This window comes from Onychostoma macrolepis, chromosome 06 (genome assembly GCF_012432095.1).
Source record: "Onychostoma macrolepis isolate SWU-2019 chromosome 06, ASM1243209v1, whole genome shotgun sequence".
Taxonomy (NCBI): Eukaryota; Metazoa; Chordata; class Actinopteri; order Cypriniformes; family Cyprinidae; genus Onychostoma; species Onychostoma macrolepis.
This window is the reverse complement of record NC_081160.1, coordinates 12,434,997-12,450,804: the sequence shown is the minus strand read 5'-3', so window position 1 is coordinate 12,450,804 and position 15,808 is coordinate 12,434,997. Positions and strand designations below refer to the sequence as shown.

Sequence of the window (15,808 nt, the reverse complement as noted above, 5' to 3'; positions counted from 1 at the left end):
AAAAATACAAAATATATCATCAATGTACCTATACCATTTAACAATACATGAACAAAAAGGATTTTTTTTGAGCATAATGTCTAAGGGCACGGAGTCCTTTCTCATGTGAGATGTTAGTATAAAGGCTTATGTCTAAAGTTAATAATAAAGAAGTTTCAGGTAAATCATTTAGCTCAGAAATCTTAGTCTAATAAAGTCAGACGAATCCCTAATGTAAGATGGTAACAACTGAACAAAAGGTTTAATAAAAAAATCAACATATTGTGATAAGGGAGATAAAAGAGAATTAGTCTGTGCCACAATGGGACGTCCTGGAGGATCAATTAATCTTTTGTGGATCTTGGGAAGAGTATAAAAAACAGGCTTAATCGGATTTTGACAGTATAAAAAGTCAAATTCAGACTGTGATATCCAACCTTGTATTTTAGCATTCTTTAAAAAAGCTAATATTTCAGACTGATACATACTAGTAGGATCATTAGACAATTTCACATAGAATTTTGTAGTTGCGAAAGAATTTCATGTTGATATTTGGACTTATCCTGATCTACAATGGCTCCTCCTTTGTCCGCAGATTTTATAATAATATTTGGATCGTTTTCATCACATCTTTCAACAGCAAAAAGTGTGAATAGTATGATTAGAAACATTTGGACAAAAAGTACTTTTAGCTCTAAAAGGTGTACTCAAAGAAGAGGAAACAGAAGTTGATTTGGAGAAGAAATATCGTAATTTTATCTATCTGAAACATTTAAATAGATCCACTTTTAGACCAAAAGAATTTATACCACTAGTTGGAACAAATGATAAACCTTTTGACAAAACCCCAATCTGATCAGTTGAAAGTTCTTTTTCGGAGATGTTAATTACTGTCTCTTTGAGAAGCTCCGAGTCCACGGTCGTAGATTTCTTTGAGGTCCTTGTACCTCTCTGACATTTCTTCTTTTTTCTGGTCTCCGCAAGGGAGCTCGTCTCCCCAAAAAAGGGGGCAAGGTATGTGCACTAGTCACTATCCATAGTGAACTCACTCTCCGTTGAATCACTCTGTCCAGTGCCTCTCGTACGACTCCGAAACCGTGATGTAACCCCAGATGATCCCCGAGCTGTAACACCATTCTCTTCTGTAACACTCTCTCCGTTATTAGAGGTGATAGTCGCTGGTCTACCATCCCAAGGATATACCTTGTTCCGAAGATAATCCTCCGTATCTCGTTTGTATTTCTTGAACTTGATCTCCTTCAGATTCTCACGGTATTTGAAGGAGATCAGAAACACGTCTTGAAATGCATGGCTCTACATTGAGCGAATATTGGAGGAACAAGAGAATTCCACGAGGTTTGAGAATCCCAAAAGCTCCGACATTGTGTAAACAGAATAAATCATTTTTGAAGAGATGGAGTGAGATTCTTAACAAATGTTCCATGGATCTGATGTTACTGATTGTGGAACAGGTATCTGCTGATGTTAATGAGATCCATAAAGAAATTGCCTCATTGGAAGAGAAAATTAAGGTAACATCCCCCGTTGATTTTGACTCCATCTTTACTTCCATCAAATTATCCACAGAGAAATACCGTGAGAATCTGAAGGAGATCAAGTTCAAAGGACAAAGGAGGAGCCATTGTAGTTCAGGATAAGTCCAAATATCAACATGAAATTCTTTCGCAACTACAAAATACAAAATTCTATGTGAAATTGTCTAATGATCCTACTAGTATGTATCAGTCTGAAATATTAGCTTTTTTAAAGAATGCTAAAATACAAGGTTGGATATCACAGTCTGAATTTGACTTTTTATACTGTCAAAATCCGATTAAGCCTGTTTTTTATACTCTTCCCAAGATCCACAAAAGATTAATTGATCCTCCAGGACGTCCCATTGTGGCACAGACTAATTCTCTTTTATCTCCCTTATCACGATATGTTGTTTTTTTTATTAAACCTTTTGTTCAGTTGTTACATTAGGGATTTGTCTGACTTTATTAATAAGATTTCTGAGCTAAATGATTTACCTGAAACTTCTTTATTATTAACTTTAGACATAAGCCTTTATACTAACATCTCACATGAGAAAGGACTCAGTGCCCTTAGACATTATTTTTTGTCATGTGGTGATATTATTCCACCTTCGGAGTTCTTGGTTGAGATGGCTTCGTATGTCTTGAAGTATAATTATTTCAACTTTGATAAGGATTTTTTCTTCAGATTAGCGGTACAGCTATGGGCTCGATTTTTGCCCCCAATTATGCTAATTTGTTTATGGGATATTTTGAACATCGTTATGTATTTGATGCTCAAAAAAATGGTATAGGTACATTGATATATTTTGTATTTTTTTGGGAGATAAAAATGAAGTTGAAGAGTTTGTCTCGATTCTTAATAACTTTGAGGAAGATTTGGAATTTACTTTGGAGTGTAACTCGTTGAGAGTACATTTTTTAGATATGTGGGTCCAAAGAAATGATGATCAATTGATAACGACTTTGTACACCAAGGACACGGATCGTAATACTTTGTTACTCGCAACCAGTTTTCATCTGACTTCTTTAAAAAAGGGACTTCCTAAGAGCCAATTTTATAGATTGAGGAGGATTTGTTATTCTGATGAAGACTTTATTGAAAAATCGAAAATCATGAAAAATAAGATTTTAGATAGGGGTTACCCTTCGGGATGGATTGAAGAAGCGTTTAATAGCGCTTTTCAAGACGCGTTTGGAGTTGTTAAAAAAGAAAACGAAAAAAGCAAAAAAAGTGTTCTTTTACGTTTATTACAACACATTCAACTAAGTCTTATTTAATGAGATCGATTTTTAAGAAATATTGGTATTTGTTGTCCTCAGATCCGGAGTTGGGTACCATTTTTCGACATCCACCTTTGATTGTCTACAAACGTTCCAAAAATTTGAAAGATTCTTTGGTACATGCTCGTTTTCAGACAGATACGCTTGAGTCTACTCAGAGATTACTTACCCCGATACCAAATGGTAATTATCGATGTGGTAATTGTGCTCAATGCAATAATACATCAAAAACTTCCTCCTTTTGTCATCCAAGAACCGGTAAAAAATATAGAATTAATTCTGTTATTACTTGTGTTTCTATGTATGTTGTTTATTTGTTTCGTTGTCCTTGTGGTTTAGCTTATGTTGGAAAAACATCACGTCAACTTAAACAAAGAATTAGTGAACACGAGTTCTATTAGGAGAAAAGATTTGAACTATCCAGTTGCAGCTTATTTTCATGCCTTGAATCACGATGTTTTTACGTTACATTTCTGTGGTATTGAAAGGGTTAATATGCCACCTAGAGGTGGCGATATTGAATTGCTTTTACAGCAATGTGAGCTGTTTTGGATTTTTACCCTTCAGACATCACCTAATGGCATGAATGATAAAGCTCTATTTAATGTGATGTTATAATGTAATTTGTTCTTGATATGCGTGTTAGTGTCAGAGCCGTAACACGCTGCAGACATGTGTAGTGTTAATAAGGGGTAAGAGATTTATTCATCATACAGTGTAGATGGCTTCACTGATTATAACTAGAGAGAATCCAAGAGATTGTGCACTGTTTTTTTTTAAATTTATTTTTTTATTTTTTGGTCCAACAAGTAGCATCTCTGTCTTATCTGAATTTAATAGGAGAAAATTATTGGTCATTCAATCTTTTACATTTTTAACACACTCTGTTGACTTAGACAATTTAGAAGTTTCATCTGGTCTTGTAGAAATATATAGTTGAGTATCATCAGCATAACAATGGAAACTAATCCCGTATTTTCTAATATTACCAGGGGCAAAATGTATATTGAAAATAGCAGAGGGCCTTGGACAGATCCTTGCGGCACTCCATACTTTACTGCCGATAATTGAGATGATTCCCCATTTAAATAGACGAAGTGATAACAATCGGATTGGTAGGATCTAAACTATCTTAAAGCCTGCCCTTGAATGCCTGTATAGTTTTGCATTCGATCTATGAGTATGTAATATCTATAGTGTCAAATGCAGCACTGAGATTAAGTGCTGCATTTAACACTATAGACATTGTTAAAACTAGCAGTGAGATGCAGCCTTGGTCTGATGCAAGAAGCAAGTCATTTGTAATTTTAACAAGTGCAGTTTCTGTGCTATGATGGGGCCTGAAACCTGACTGAAATTCTTCATAGATATCTTTTTTTTTTCTTTTTTTTTTTTCTTTTTTGCAGGAAAGAGCACAATTGAGCAGACAACTTTTTTTTTTTTTTGATTTTAGACATAAACGAAAGATTTGAAATGGTTCTATGATTTGCCAGTTCACTGATCTAGTTGTGGTTTCTTAATGAGAGGCTTAATAACAGCCAGCTTGAATGGTTTTGGGACGGACGTGACCTAGAGATAATGACGAGTTAATAATATTGAGAAGTGGTTCTTCTGCTACTTTCAGTAATTTAGTGGGTACAGGATCTAATAAACATGTTGTTGGCTTAGATGCCGTGATAAGTTTATTTTTCTCTTCCTGTCCTATAGTTGTAAAGCACTGCAGTTTTTCTTTGTGTGTGACTAATGGAACTGTATTACAAGATGATATAGATGCTATATTTATTGCATTTCTGATGCTTTCTATTTTATCAGTGAAGAAATTCCTAGTCATTATTAAACTGTGAGGGAGTATTTAGTTCGGTTGACGTCTGATTATTTGTTAATCTAAACCACTGTGCTAAATAAAAACCTTGGATTGTTTTGGTAATTTTCTATTAGTTTGTGGATATGCTCCGCCCTCGCAGCTTTTAAGCCAGTCTATAGTTGGACATACTGTTTTTCCACGCAATTCTAAAAACTTCCTAGTTAGTTTTTCTTTCTTGAGAGAATGGGTATTACTGTTGTACCATGGTGCAGTACATTTTTCTCTAACCTTTTTTTTTCATTTGACGGGGGCAATAGCTTCTGATGTATTAGAGAAGAAAGTGCCTATATTGCTAGTCATCTGGTCTAGTTCATGTGTATTTATGGGTACACAGAGCAGTTGAGATAAATCAGGCAGGTTATTTGTGAATCTATCTTTTGTGGTTGGAACAATAGTTCTACCCGGACGATAACGCAGAGCCATATAGTTTATATCAGTAATACACAGCATGCGCGATACAAGGTAGTGGTCAGTAACATCATCACTTTGAGGTACGATATCTATATCAGTAAGATCAATTTCATGCGATATAATTAAATCTAGTGTATGATTAAAACGATGAGTGGGCCCGGTGAAGTTTTGCTTGACTCCAAAAGAGTTTAAGTCTGTAAACTCAAGTCCTAACGCATCATTTGTATTATCAATGTGACTGTTAAAGTCTGTGACGTTTAGCGCTTTATCAACATTAACCAATAGGTCTGAAAGAAAATCTGTAAATTCTTTTAGGAAATCTGTATACAGCCCTGGCGGTCTGTACACCGTAACCAGAGCAAGAGATGGGAGAGAATTCTTTTGCATATCTGACAGTGTAACATTAAGTAGAAGTATTTTGAATGAGTTAAACGTGTATCCTGTTTTCTGAGTAACATTGAGAATATCATTATATTGCTACAACACCGCCATTACGACCAGTTTGATGGGGCTCATGCTTCCAAGTGCAGCTCGAACGTGTCCTCACCTGCACTCAAAGGTAGACACAAATCCACCATTAAAGCAAATAACAGTGAGTAAAACAATGGTAATGTGTGTGAATGGTGTAAACAATATAAGCAAGATTAGCGGCAACCACGCTGGCGATGGCTAGTAGCGGACTCGGTAAATCAAAATAAAACTAGGGATAAGGCGCTCCGATTGTTTTTGTTGTAGAATACAATAGGGGATATATTTACACATAATAGAAACGAAAATGGTGTATAAAATTGATTTTAGATTAAAAAATAGACGATAAAAAATTAACTTGACAGAGTTCCAATGCAAAACGTGGCAGCAACAAAAGGAAGTGCCTATTACCTAGTGGAGAAGACTAATGATGAGATTCACGTTAATCAGATCTTGTGTTAAATGTTTGCTGAAATAAATACCGGAAAAGATTGATTCGAGGCTTTTGATAATCGATATCGAATTGACGTCACTTGAAAAAAATTATTAATAAAAAAAAAAGACTTGGAATATAGTGCATGAAAACTTTGTGCTTTTAATGCGGCTTAACAGTAACACAGAATAGTGCTCGCAATATCAGATTTTGGCCCTGTCTGACCGATACCTGATCCAACACGAATGGCAGTATCAGAGCCAATATCTGATATCATATACCTCTTTTCCACCAATGCAGTTTGAGTGCCAGAGCCTAGTTTCAAATCGGTTCTTTGACTTTCGACACCCAAAGCACCAGCTCCGAACCAGGAAAAGTGGTTTGTGAGTAGCACCAAAACATCGCTGGGCTAGAAGCAAGAACCGCTTGTGTCAGGGGCTGGGGGCGGGGTTACTGTGGCCAACAAAATACTTTTGACCGCCATATTTGAAATGACAGCTAAAAACGAACACGTTGGGTTTATGCTGGTTCATGCTGGTGGAAAAGGAGTAATATTAGATAGCATTCCTTAATTTTGTCTAGGTATGTCTGTGTGCCCATAACGAAACAAAGGCAGTCAAAAGTGGAGCCTACAAAAAAAATATTAACAATTGTTAGTATGTGCAGTGTTGTGTGCTCTCCTCATGGATATGCTCTCTCTCCATCTTCTGTACAATTAACGCATATGCATGTGTCTTTAAAAAATTATTTTGTTTATTAGTAAATGGTTATCGGTATTGGTATCTTTCCCACCCAGGCCACACCTCACCCCTGAGCATGCCATACTCATACCAACGCCTGTGGTATGCTGTCCCATCTGAACCAGACTGCATTCTCTACAGGATAACAATTCTCAGGGACTGTGCTCCTTGTTTCATCTTTTTGTGCTCCAACTGCAGCACAACTTCTTGCCCTTTTTTCCACACTTGGTCTTGCTTTCACAGAATTTCTGGTTCATCCAGTTGCAATTAGTCATGCAAGGTGTTGTTTGGGTGTGACCGCAGCTCTCTGTGGGTGTGTTTGTGTTCATATTTGTTTCTCATGGTGTTCTAAAGGTAATTCTGTAGCAGAACCATCAAATTAACCTTGAGTTCTCTATGTATTTTTTTTACTCTATGCTTGCTTGCTTATCCCAATTTGATGGTTTCTTTATTATACCTTTGTTTGCTAAGAAATTTTGCTAAGAAGTCTGTGCCATTCTCATGCCATTTTGATATGGTCTTTTTTTAAATTAGCCTAGTCTCTGCTAGAAAAGGAATGCTTCAGAAACTTGTTCTGTTCACACAGGTCTTTCATTCTCAACACATTTTGCCCTCTTTGACTGCAGAGTTTTATTGTATTGTCTAGTATTATCTAGTTTACTCGTGCTTAATTTTGTATCACAACTGAAATACCAGTACAGTAACAGTATATTCTGATCCTTCTGTTGTTACTACTTTGGTATTTGACACTGTTGTATTATATTAATTATATTAACATTCACAAGAAATTAAAGATGCATCTTGAAAGATGAAAAATTTTAAATTTGATTGATTATCCCTAGTTGTTGTTACCGAGCATTTAAACCTTGCAGAGTTTGTACCCATCAAGCAACTGAAACTATCTAATTCCATAATGAAATGTATTGTTTCGATCTAGGGGGTGAAACATAAAGGTGACCGTGTCAGCAAGAACGACTTTATCACTTTATTTCTATTACTCCTTAACTAACATAGAATAAAACATAAGCAAATGCAAAAACAGCCCTCACCTCCTACAGCTTTCTAGAAGTCTGATTTTAGGCTTTCACAAAAAATCTACTCATAGTAACAGTGTTAATTTTTAGAATCTTAGTAATAATTACAATCTGACTAATCTTGCACTAGGGCAGGATATACCCAGCAGCACATAATGGAGTTGCAACACTGCAACCTCACACCAGATAAAGCTACCAATGCAGCTCAGCTCAAGTAAATACACAGCTCTCTTTCTCCGAACTCACAGAGTTTGAGCACATCAATCCACCTTTTAATCACTTACGTTCAGGAAACATCTTTCATACCAAACCAAATGAACCTAATGTAACACACGTAAGTCTGCACCACAAGCGTTAATGTGAAAACGCTGTTATGACTATAGAGCACATGCAGTTTGAAAGGCTTTAACTGTACAGTTATACACGCATTATATAATAAGAGCAGGTACCCTGACTGTTCAGTCTGTTACTGTTCACAGGCAGATAATGAAGAGACAAAGGAGCGTCTTTATGAGAGCCTGCTGGCGGAGTGTAGAGACACCATCCAAGCTGTCAGAGAGGAGCTCAGGACTGATGTGGTGAGAAACCCATTACTGACATGTTACACTTCCCTAAATGTGTTTGAGCTTTGTAACTGTAAAATAACTTGTCTGATTGATGCATCAGTGTACACTTAGTGAGATTTCAACAGTGTTCTCCTCTCTCTCTCTCTCTCTCTCTCTCTCTCACTCTCTCACTCTCTCAAATTCAAATTAGCTTTACTTTGCATGACTTGCAAAGTATTGCCAAAGCATTGTCCATTACAAGAACAAACAATTATATAATTAGGGATGGGTATCGTTAAGGTATTAATGGTATTACTACTCTTACTGATACTGCTTATCAATCCGGTACTTTAACGGTATTCTTATCGGTACTTTTTGTTTTTTATATATATATATATATATATGAATGAGACAGATTAGGAGCTGGATTAACATTGCTTTATATTCTGAAATGTAAAATAAATATTTAATTAAATTAATATAAAACATCAATTTGTAAATGCACCAGTGTGCAGGCATTTTTAGTGTTTTATATACATAAGATACAGTAAGAACATGAACAAAGCACATTTCATCCTGGGGAACAGCGTCTCTCGCGCTGATTTTGCTTTCAACGTTTTATTATCAAACATGTCCCGCAATGTAGCAGCAGTAAAGACAGCATTTTACAATAATCACCGATTGAGCTGATTCTGACGTTAAGTTTTGGTTAGGGAGGAACGAATGCGCACCGCTGTAAAGGGAAGGAAGTTGTGCTAGAAGAAACACGGCTATAATACTTAGAAGCCAAAATCGAAATAAAAAAAAATAAACTAAGCTTAATATAACAGCCACAGGCCTAAAGCATAAGCAGATGTTTGAATAGTTAGTTCTCTCTTCTATCATAATTAAACAGGGCTTTCATGTTGCACGTGCTGAAACTCCTCCGCGTAAGCGCATTCTCGTTTCTGAATTGTATCATATGTATCAAAAATGTATCATAGACAGATGTTTGAATATTATTGCACATAAAAACAGCTGGCAACTCTGGTGAAATATAATTTGCAAAATAATGTATATATATAGTAACAATAAATGTATGTGTGTTTTCTTGATTTCTCCAGTACCGACAGCAGAACCGATAACGTCAAAGTTTATCGATACTCTGGTCTTTCATAATTTAGCCCCGAGACCGATTTAATACCGGGTTTCGGTACCCATCCCTATATATAATACATAGAATAAGAATAGATCTGTAAAATAATTAAGTAAATATGTAGGTCTTTTTTTTTTTTTTTCACAAACAAGAAAAATATTTAAGACATTGTTAAAAATAATAATAATAATAATATTAATAAATAAATACATTAAAAAATTAAATAAAAACCTTTGTACAACATGCAAGAAATGATCTTGCTTTAGTTTTGTCCACTGGGCTGATACATATCTTGCTGCTGTTGTGATCATTTTGGAATTTTCCCCTAAAATGTTACTTAATTTTTCTGCATTTGTTAATGCCATAAAATTTGGTTTAATTTGTTGGAATTTGGGGAAATATGCAGCTCTAATGTTGTGATAGTAATCTCTCTCGCTCTCGCTCTCTCTCTCTCTCTCTCTCTCTCGCTCAAATGAGCAAATGAGCTTTATTGGCATGACTGTGTAACATATCACAATGTTGCCAAAGCAATAAGTATATTATAAAGATGAAAAAATAAACACACATACATGTCCAACTTGTCACAATGAAAAAGTAAATAAATGACAAATTAAAAGAATACTGAGAGTAAATGGTAAAGAGGGTTCAGCCTTTGTCCCTCATTTGATGGCAGGAGGACACATACTGCGTTGTCAGATGGATGCACTTTTCCTTCTCTCCCAATATATACGAGAGTTTCTCTGTGTTGCTGGTTTGCTGGAATTCAGCTGACACTAGGGATGGGCGATATGGCCTAAAAAATTTATCACGATAATTTCAGGTATTTATTGCGATAACGATACCAATGACGATAATATATATATATATTATATTATATTATATATATATATATATATATATATATATATATATATATATATATATATATATATATATATATATATATATATATATATATATATATATATATATATATATATATATATATATATATATATATATATATATATACACTAACTGGGGGAAAATCCGGTCTCATTCCACTCCCGGAAGAATTACTCCCATTCCCTCTCACTCCCGGTTTTTTTTCTTTTTATTAATTTATTTTTGGCCGAAATCTGTCAGTTACAGTAAAAATATAGTACAGATCACAGCGTGCCCACCTTAGTTGAATAAAAACCCAAAATGTAGTTTTTTGTTATTATATTAATTGAACTGAAAGCCAGTTTATGCAAAGTGTAGGCTACGTTGCACACATTAAATTTTATGTAAATCATCCATGCTAACACACACGTTTTCTATTTGAATTTTGTTTTTTCATTTGAAAGTAGACATTTCACTCTCTATAGATATATTTTTCAAAGACGGAAGTTTCTCGCTCAGAGACCTAAAGAGCACCCTGTTTGCTTTAAAGCGCATAGCGTTTCGTTGTTATTCTGAGTGTATACAAATAAGCGTAGAGTCTTTACAGATTCGAAAGATGTATTAGGCTACTTTTATCTGTATGACCAAAAATTACGGATATTTTAAGAGCAAGTGAGCGCACCGGCGCATGTCCTGCAGCGAGCTTCCACTCTCCACACAAACACTTCAATAGCGCACATTTCTCTAGATTAACATCATATTGAGCGGCTATGTAAAGTTTCTACTACATTCATCTTTCAGATGAAAAGCCATATTTGAGGTCGATGAACGATAGTGTGTATTACCACATAGATCAGCCGTTAACGATCTGTCCGTCACGGACTGCGTCATTCACTTAACCAGCCACACCAAAGCAAACAGGAGGAGAGCGAGACAGGGCAACTAGTTCCGAATTAAAATATACAGTTTATAGTTTATTTAAATAAAAGGTATATTTGTGTATAAAGTTGGGTATCATTACTATTCCTGGTCCCGCCCACTCCCGATGACATTTTTTCCTGTACCGTCCCAATCACGTGATTCGTAGTGATTTTGTTTCCCATCCTGCGGGATTCCCGTGACCCGTGGGATTCCCGAAAAAATGTCCGCCTCTACTCCGCATCTGATTTTCTATAACCAAACCAGTTCCAAATTGTGGAGGTAGCTCCTTGCTTAACAACAAGCTCCTCCTCAGCCTCACGTCCGCCTTCCGCCATGCTTGTTTTCACTCCACACGTGAACAGTGAATCGGTCGCGCACAAAACTACGTCATCAACTAGACTTATCGTTATTATCGCGAGGAGACAAATTTTTATCGTGAGGAGAATTTTCAACGGTATATCGCAAACGATAAGATATCGCCCATCCCTAGCTGACACTAGTGCTATTTGTTTGAAATGGGCATCTCTGATGTGTTTATATATACTCATCCTCTATGAGTCCCTCTGTGCAGTGAGAACACAGTCGAAGCTCTCTGGCTCTCCAGCTCTGCTTGTGTCGGCCCGTCTCCACACACAGTCTGTGCTCACTCAGACGATACTTCGTCAGTAGCTTTCTCTGACCATAGTCTTTAATACTGCTCAGGTATGGCGCTAATTTATAATCAGATTTTATATATAAAAGTATTATATATACAGTATACTGTGGACGTAAGTTAATTTCTTTACTTGAGTTACTTTTTGCTGACAATCATGAATGTAGTCTTCCTGGGTTATTTTTTCAGTTTCTTTAACTTTTGAATGTTTACAGCGAATTGTGGAATTGAGTTGTTGTTTTTCCACTAAATAGTGTAAGGGGTCACTCTCTGGGTGTTTTTGCCGATAAGTGAAAGCACTGTGATGGTAGCTATCTGTCGGCATCTGATTTCAGAGAGCAGAGGGAATCTGCCCAGTTCTGCTCTGCAGCCGAGATTTGGGGCGTTTCTGTGAATTCCCAAGATGTTTTTGCAGAATTCAAGGTGGAAAATTTAAACAGGGCTTTTGTCCCATTATTCATAGTTTAGTTTAAATTTGGGGTCCCAGATTTCACAACCATAGAGAAGAATGGGTTTGATTGATGCTATCGAAGATTTTCAGCCACAGTTGGGTTAGCATTATAATGGGTGGGTTGAATTTGAACAGGGGTCGTCTTATACTGTAAAAAGCCCTGCGTGCCTTATCGGCAGTGTTGGGCATGTTACTTTAAAAAAGTAATTAGTTATAGTTACTAGTTACTTCTCACAAATAGTAACTGAGTTACATCATTATAAAAGTAACTAATTACCAGGGAAAGTAACTATTGCGTTACTTTAAAAAAAAAAGTTCAAATGTCAAATAACTTTGGATGCCCCCAATATTAAATGTTAAATTAATGAAATGGACACTAAAAAGAATAAATTATTATTATAAAACATTGTACATTAATCTACACTATGTATCTACTGACACTTAGTATCAGTCAGTCAAGCATTATAATATAATATTATGATAATTTAGTATTATATGATGATAGAACTTTAGTAATTAGAATAACCAAGTATGAATGCATATTTGTCACCAATATAAAACGCATTAAGGATTAATGAGCTGCTGGGTTCATGAATATTAATCACGTTGTCTGCGTTCGCTCGAATTGATTTGCTGAAATCAAAACGGGGGCAATAATAGGTGAGCGCCAGCCAATGAGATTGTGGTTTGCACATTAGTTCGGCCCACTACAATAGAACCCGGCAATTCTTAAAAGCTGAAGAATTCCAAAGGAACTCCGTTATATTGACAGGAAAATACAACAAAGAATATCGTTTACATGTAGCGCATCAATTCTGCATGTTATGAATGACTCTTGCTCTGTATCTTTCTTTGCGTGCGTGTATGTGAGAGAAAGAGACGGCGAGTTGTACGCCTTCACACTAGAGTTTATGGTACGTCAAATACAGTTACACTGCACATCCATTTAGATGAACTGAAAAATTAAATTCTAATAATATAATATAGTAACGCCACATTTTATTGTCGGTAACGGCGTTGTAACGGGGGAAACAGTAATTCGTTTGATTACTCGTTACTGAAAAAAATAACGCCGTAAGTAACGCCGTTTATTTATAACGCCGTTATTCCCATCACTGCTTATCGGTCAATTTTTTTTTTATTGCAGTATTGAACTGTTCAGAGGCTGAGATCGTCAGACCCACATAATTATAACAGGTGACATGATTAAGAATTGTTCCACCAATTGTGAACTCATATTTGTTGTCAGCAAGACAAGGCTTTTTCTGAAAGATCATGATTTTTGACTTCTCCATGTTTATCGGTAAGGCCCATTGATTACTGTACTTTTCCAAAATGGAGAGGCTTTGGTGCAGCCCCTCTTCCTGAGGCGACAGCAACAGAAGATCGTCTGCATACAGGAGGCATTTGATTTCTAGGGTCAGACCCAGGACAAGAGGACTTATCAAGTGCTGATGCCAGTTCGTTAGTATAGATATTAAAATGTCGGCGCTGAGAGTCTAGTGGTTAGACGTGTGGTGCAGCTGCACCTCTGACAAAGCTGGTTCGAATCCCGTCTCGGGGTCTTCCAGTTACCAACTTTTAGGGGTAGTCGTGGCCTAATGGTTAGGGAGTCGGGCTTGTAACCTGAACTTAACTGTAACGTCACAACTTAACTTAACTTAAAAAGAGTCGGGCTGAGGCTGCAGCCTTGACGGACTCCTTTTGGTCTGACTGAAGTAATTAGTCTGTCTGTTGTTGATCTTGACACAGCATTTGTTCCCGTTGTATATGTCCTTTATGATGTCATATGTCTTTCCTCCTATTCCGCTTTGAATTTGTTTTAGAAAAAGTCCATTATGCCATAACGAATCGAAGGCTTTTTTTAAAATCAATGGAGCCAAAATTTTTTCCTTGTTTTGTTTGATGAACATATTTTTGTGTGAGTGTGTGGAGTGTGCAAATGTGTTTTGAAGTTCTCTATTTAGGCATAAATCCAATTTGACAATTGTTTAAAATCTTGTGTTCTTGGATAAACTGAATTAATCTGTCATTAATAATAGAGCATAATAGTTTTACAAGGTTATTGCTCACTGTGATGCCACTATAATTATTTGGGTCTTCTCACCTTGTGGGGTTATCACGTTCTCTTTCCAGATCTCAGGAAATTGTCCAGATTTTAATAAGAGATTGATTAATTTCAGGATATCAGCTCTCAGTTTAGGACTGCTGTGTTTCAGTATTTCATTAGATATTCCATCCAAGCCACTTGATTTTCTTATTTTTTAGAGATTTCATCTTCTCTGTCAGTTCATTTAATTCTATGGGCTTGTCTAAATGATTTAGCCGGTCTTTTATAGCGTATTCCAGGTTATTTAGATGGGAGGTCAGATGTTTTTGGGTGAGGGTTGGTTTGGGTCATAGATGGAAAGGTGTTTGGCCTCTTTGGATTTGTCTAAATTGTTCCATAAGTCCCAAAAAGAATTTTGAACAATTGCTGCTTCAATTTTATTTTTATTTTTATGCAATCAGTTTTCTTCTGTATTAGTAGTGACTTGTATATTTTAAGGGTTTGTTGATATGTGGCTCGTATTTGTTGGTTTGCCAGGTCTCTGTGTTTTTTATTTGATAATGAATCGCAATCCTTTTTTTGGTTTTTGTTATTCTTTATCGAAACAAGCATCTTTAGCTTCTTTATCTTTTTTCCTGTTATTTTTAAGCTATTTTTAGCTATTTCTTTTCTGACCACTGTAGAAAAGATTTGTTAAATGTTCAGTTGCTAAATTGATACTTCTCTTCACTAAATGTAGTCAAGAGAAATGAGTCTATCATGTTCTCAATTTGGGTGCTGTGGAGCAGGGCTCTGCGTGTGACTGAAAAAATATTTAGGAGCACCTGTGCGACTGACCCGATCAGCATATTTGTGTCTGCGCTGAGGTAGCTTCAAAGGTTTCTAACATACTTACATGATTTTGCAGTGTTGAGTAATGTATCACATACATATCCTCTCATTATAACAAACAAAGTGTAGACAGAGTGTAAATAAGAGATTCATTGTGCAGTGTAAGGAGCTTCATAGATTATAATGGAGTTTTGTGAGATGATGAGTGACAGCTTTTAATAATTAGTTTGCAAATGTGATTGATTTTAATACAACAGTTCATTAAACAAGAATTTAATATTAAGTAACTTATATTGTCTGACTACAACACTGTTGCCTTATTTTGCTCTATTTCGTCAATGAAAATCATTTCAAACAAAGTAACAGCTGAGCCGCTGCGCATCTCCATTCAAACACGGCGGTGTTTTGTATATGAATGAACTGGGTTTTTAAACTAATCTAGTGAGTCAATGGTTCAATTAACCATTCATAAAGACAGTCACGTACTATAGTGGTACGATAGTGGCCCCCCGACTGAGCCTGGTTTCTCCCAAGGTTTTTTTCTCCATTCTGTCACAGAGGGAGTTTTGGTTCCTTGCCGCTGTCGCCTCTGGCTTGCTCAGTTGGGG

General features: G+C 36.1%; 1 protein-coding gene across 1 annotated transcript in view; it reads left to right on the top strand.

Annotated features, from left to right (window-relative positions):
* srp68 (signal recognition particle 68) overlaps window positions 1–15,808 on the top strand; it is an 87,191-nt gene that overhangs the window by 32,276 nt on the left and 39,107 nt on the right. Inside the window, exon 9 of the mRNA XM_058777898.1 lies at window positions 8,231–8,329. Within this exon, the coding sequence (XP_058633881.1) occupies window positions 8,231–8,329 (99 nt within the window). The remainder of the gene's footprint in view (window positions 1–8,230; window positions 8,330–15,808) is intronic.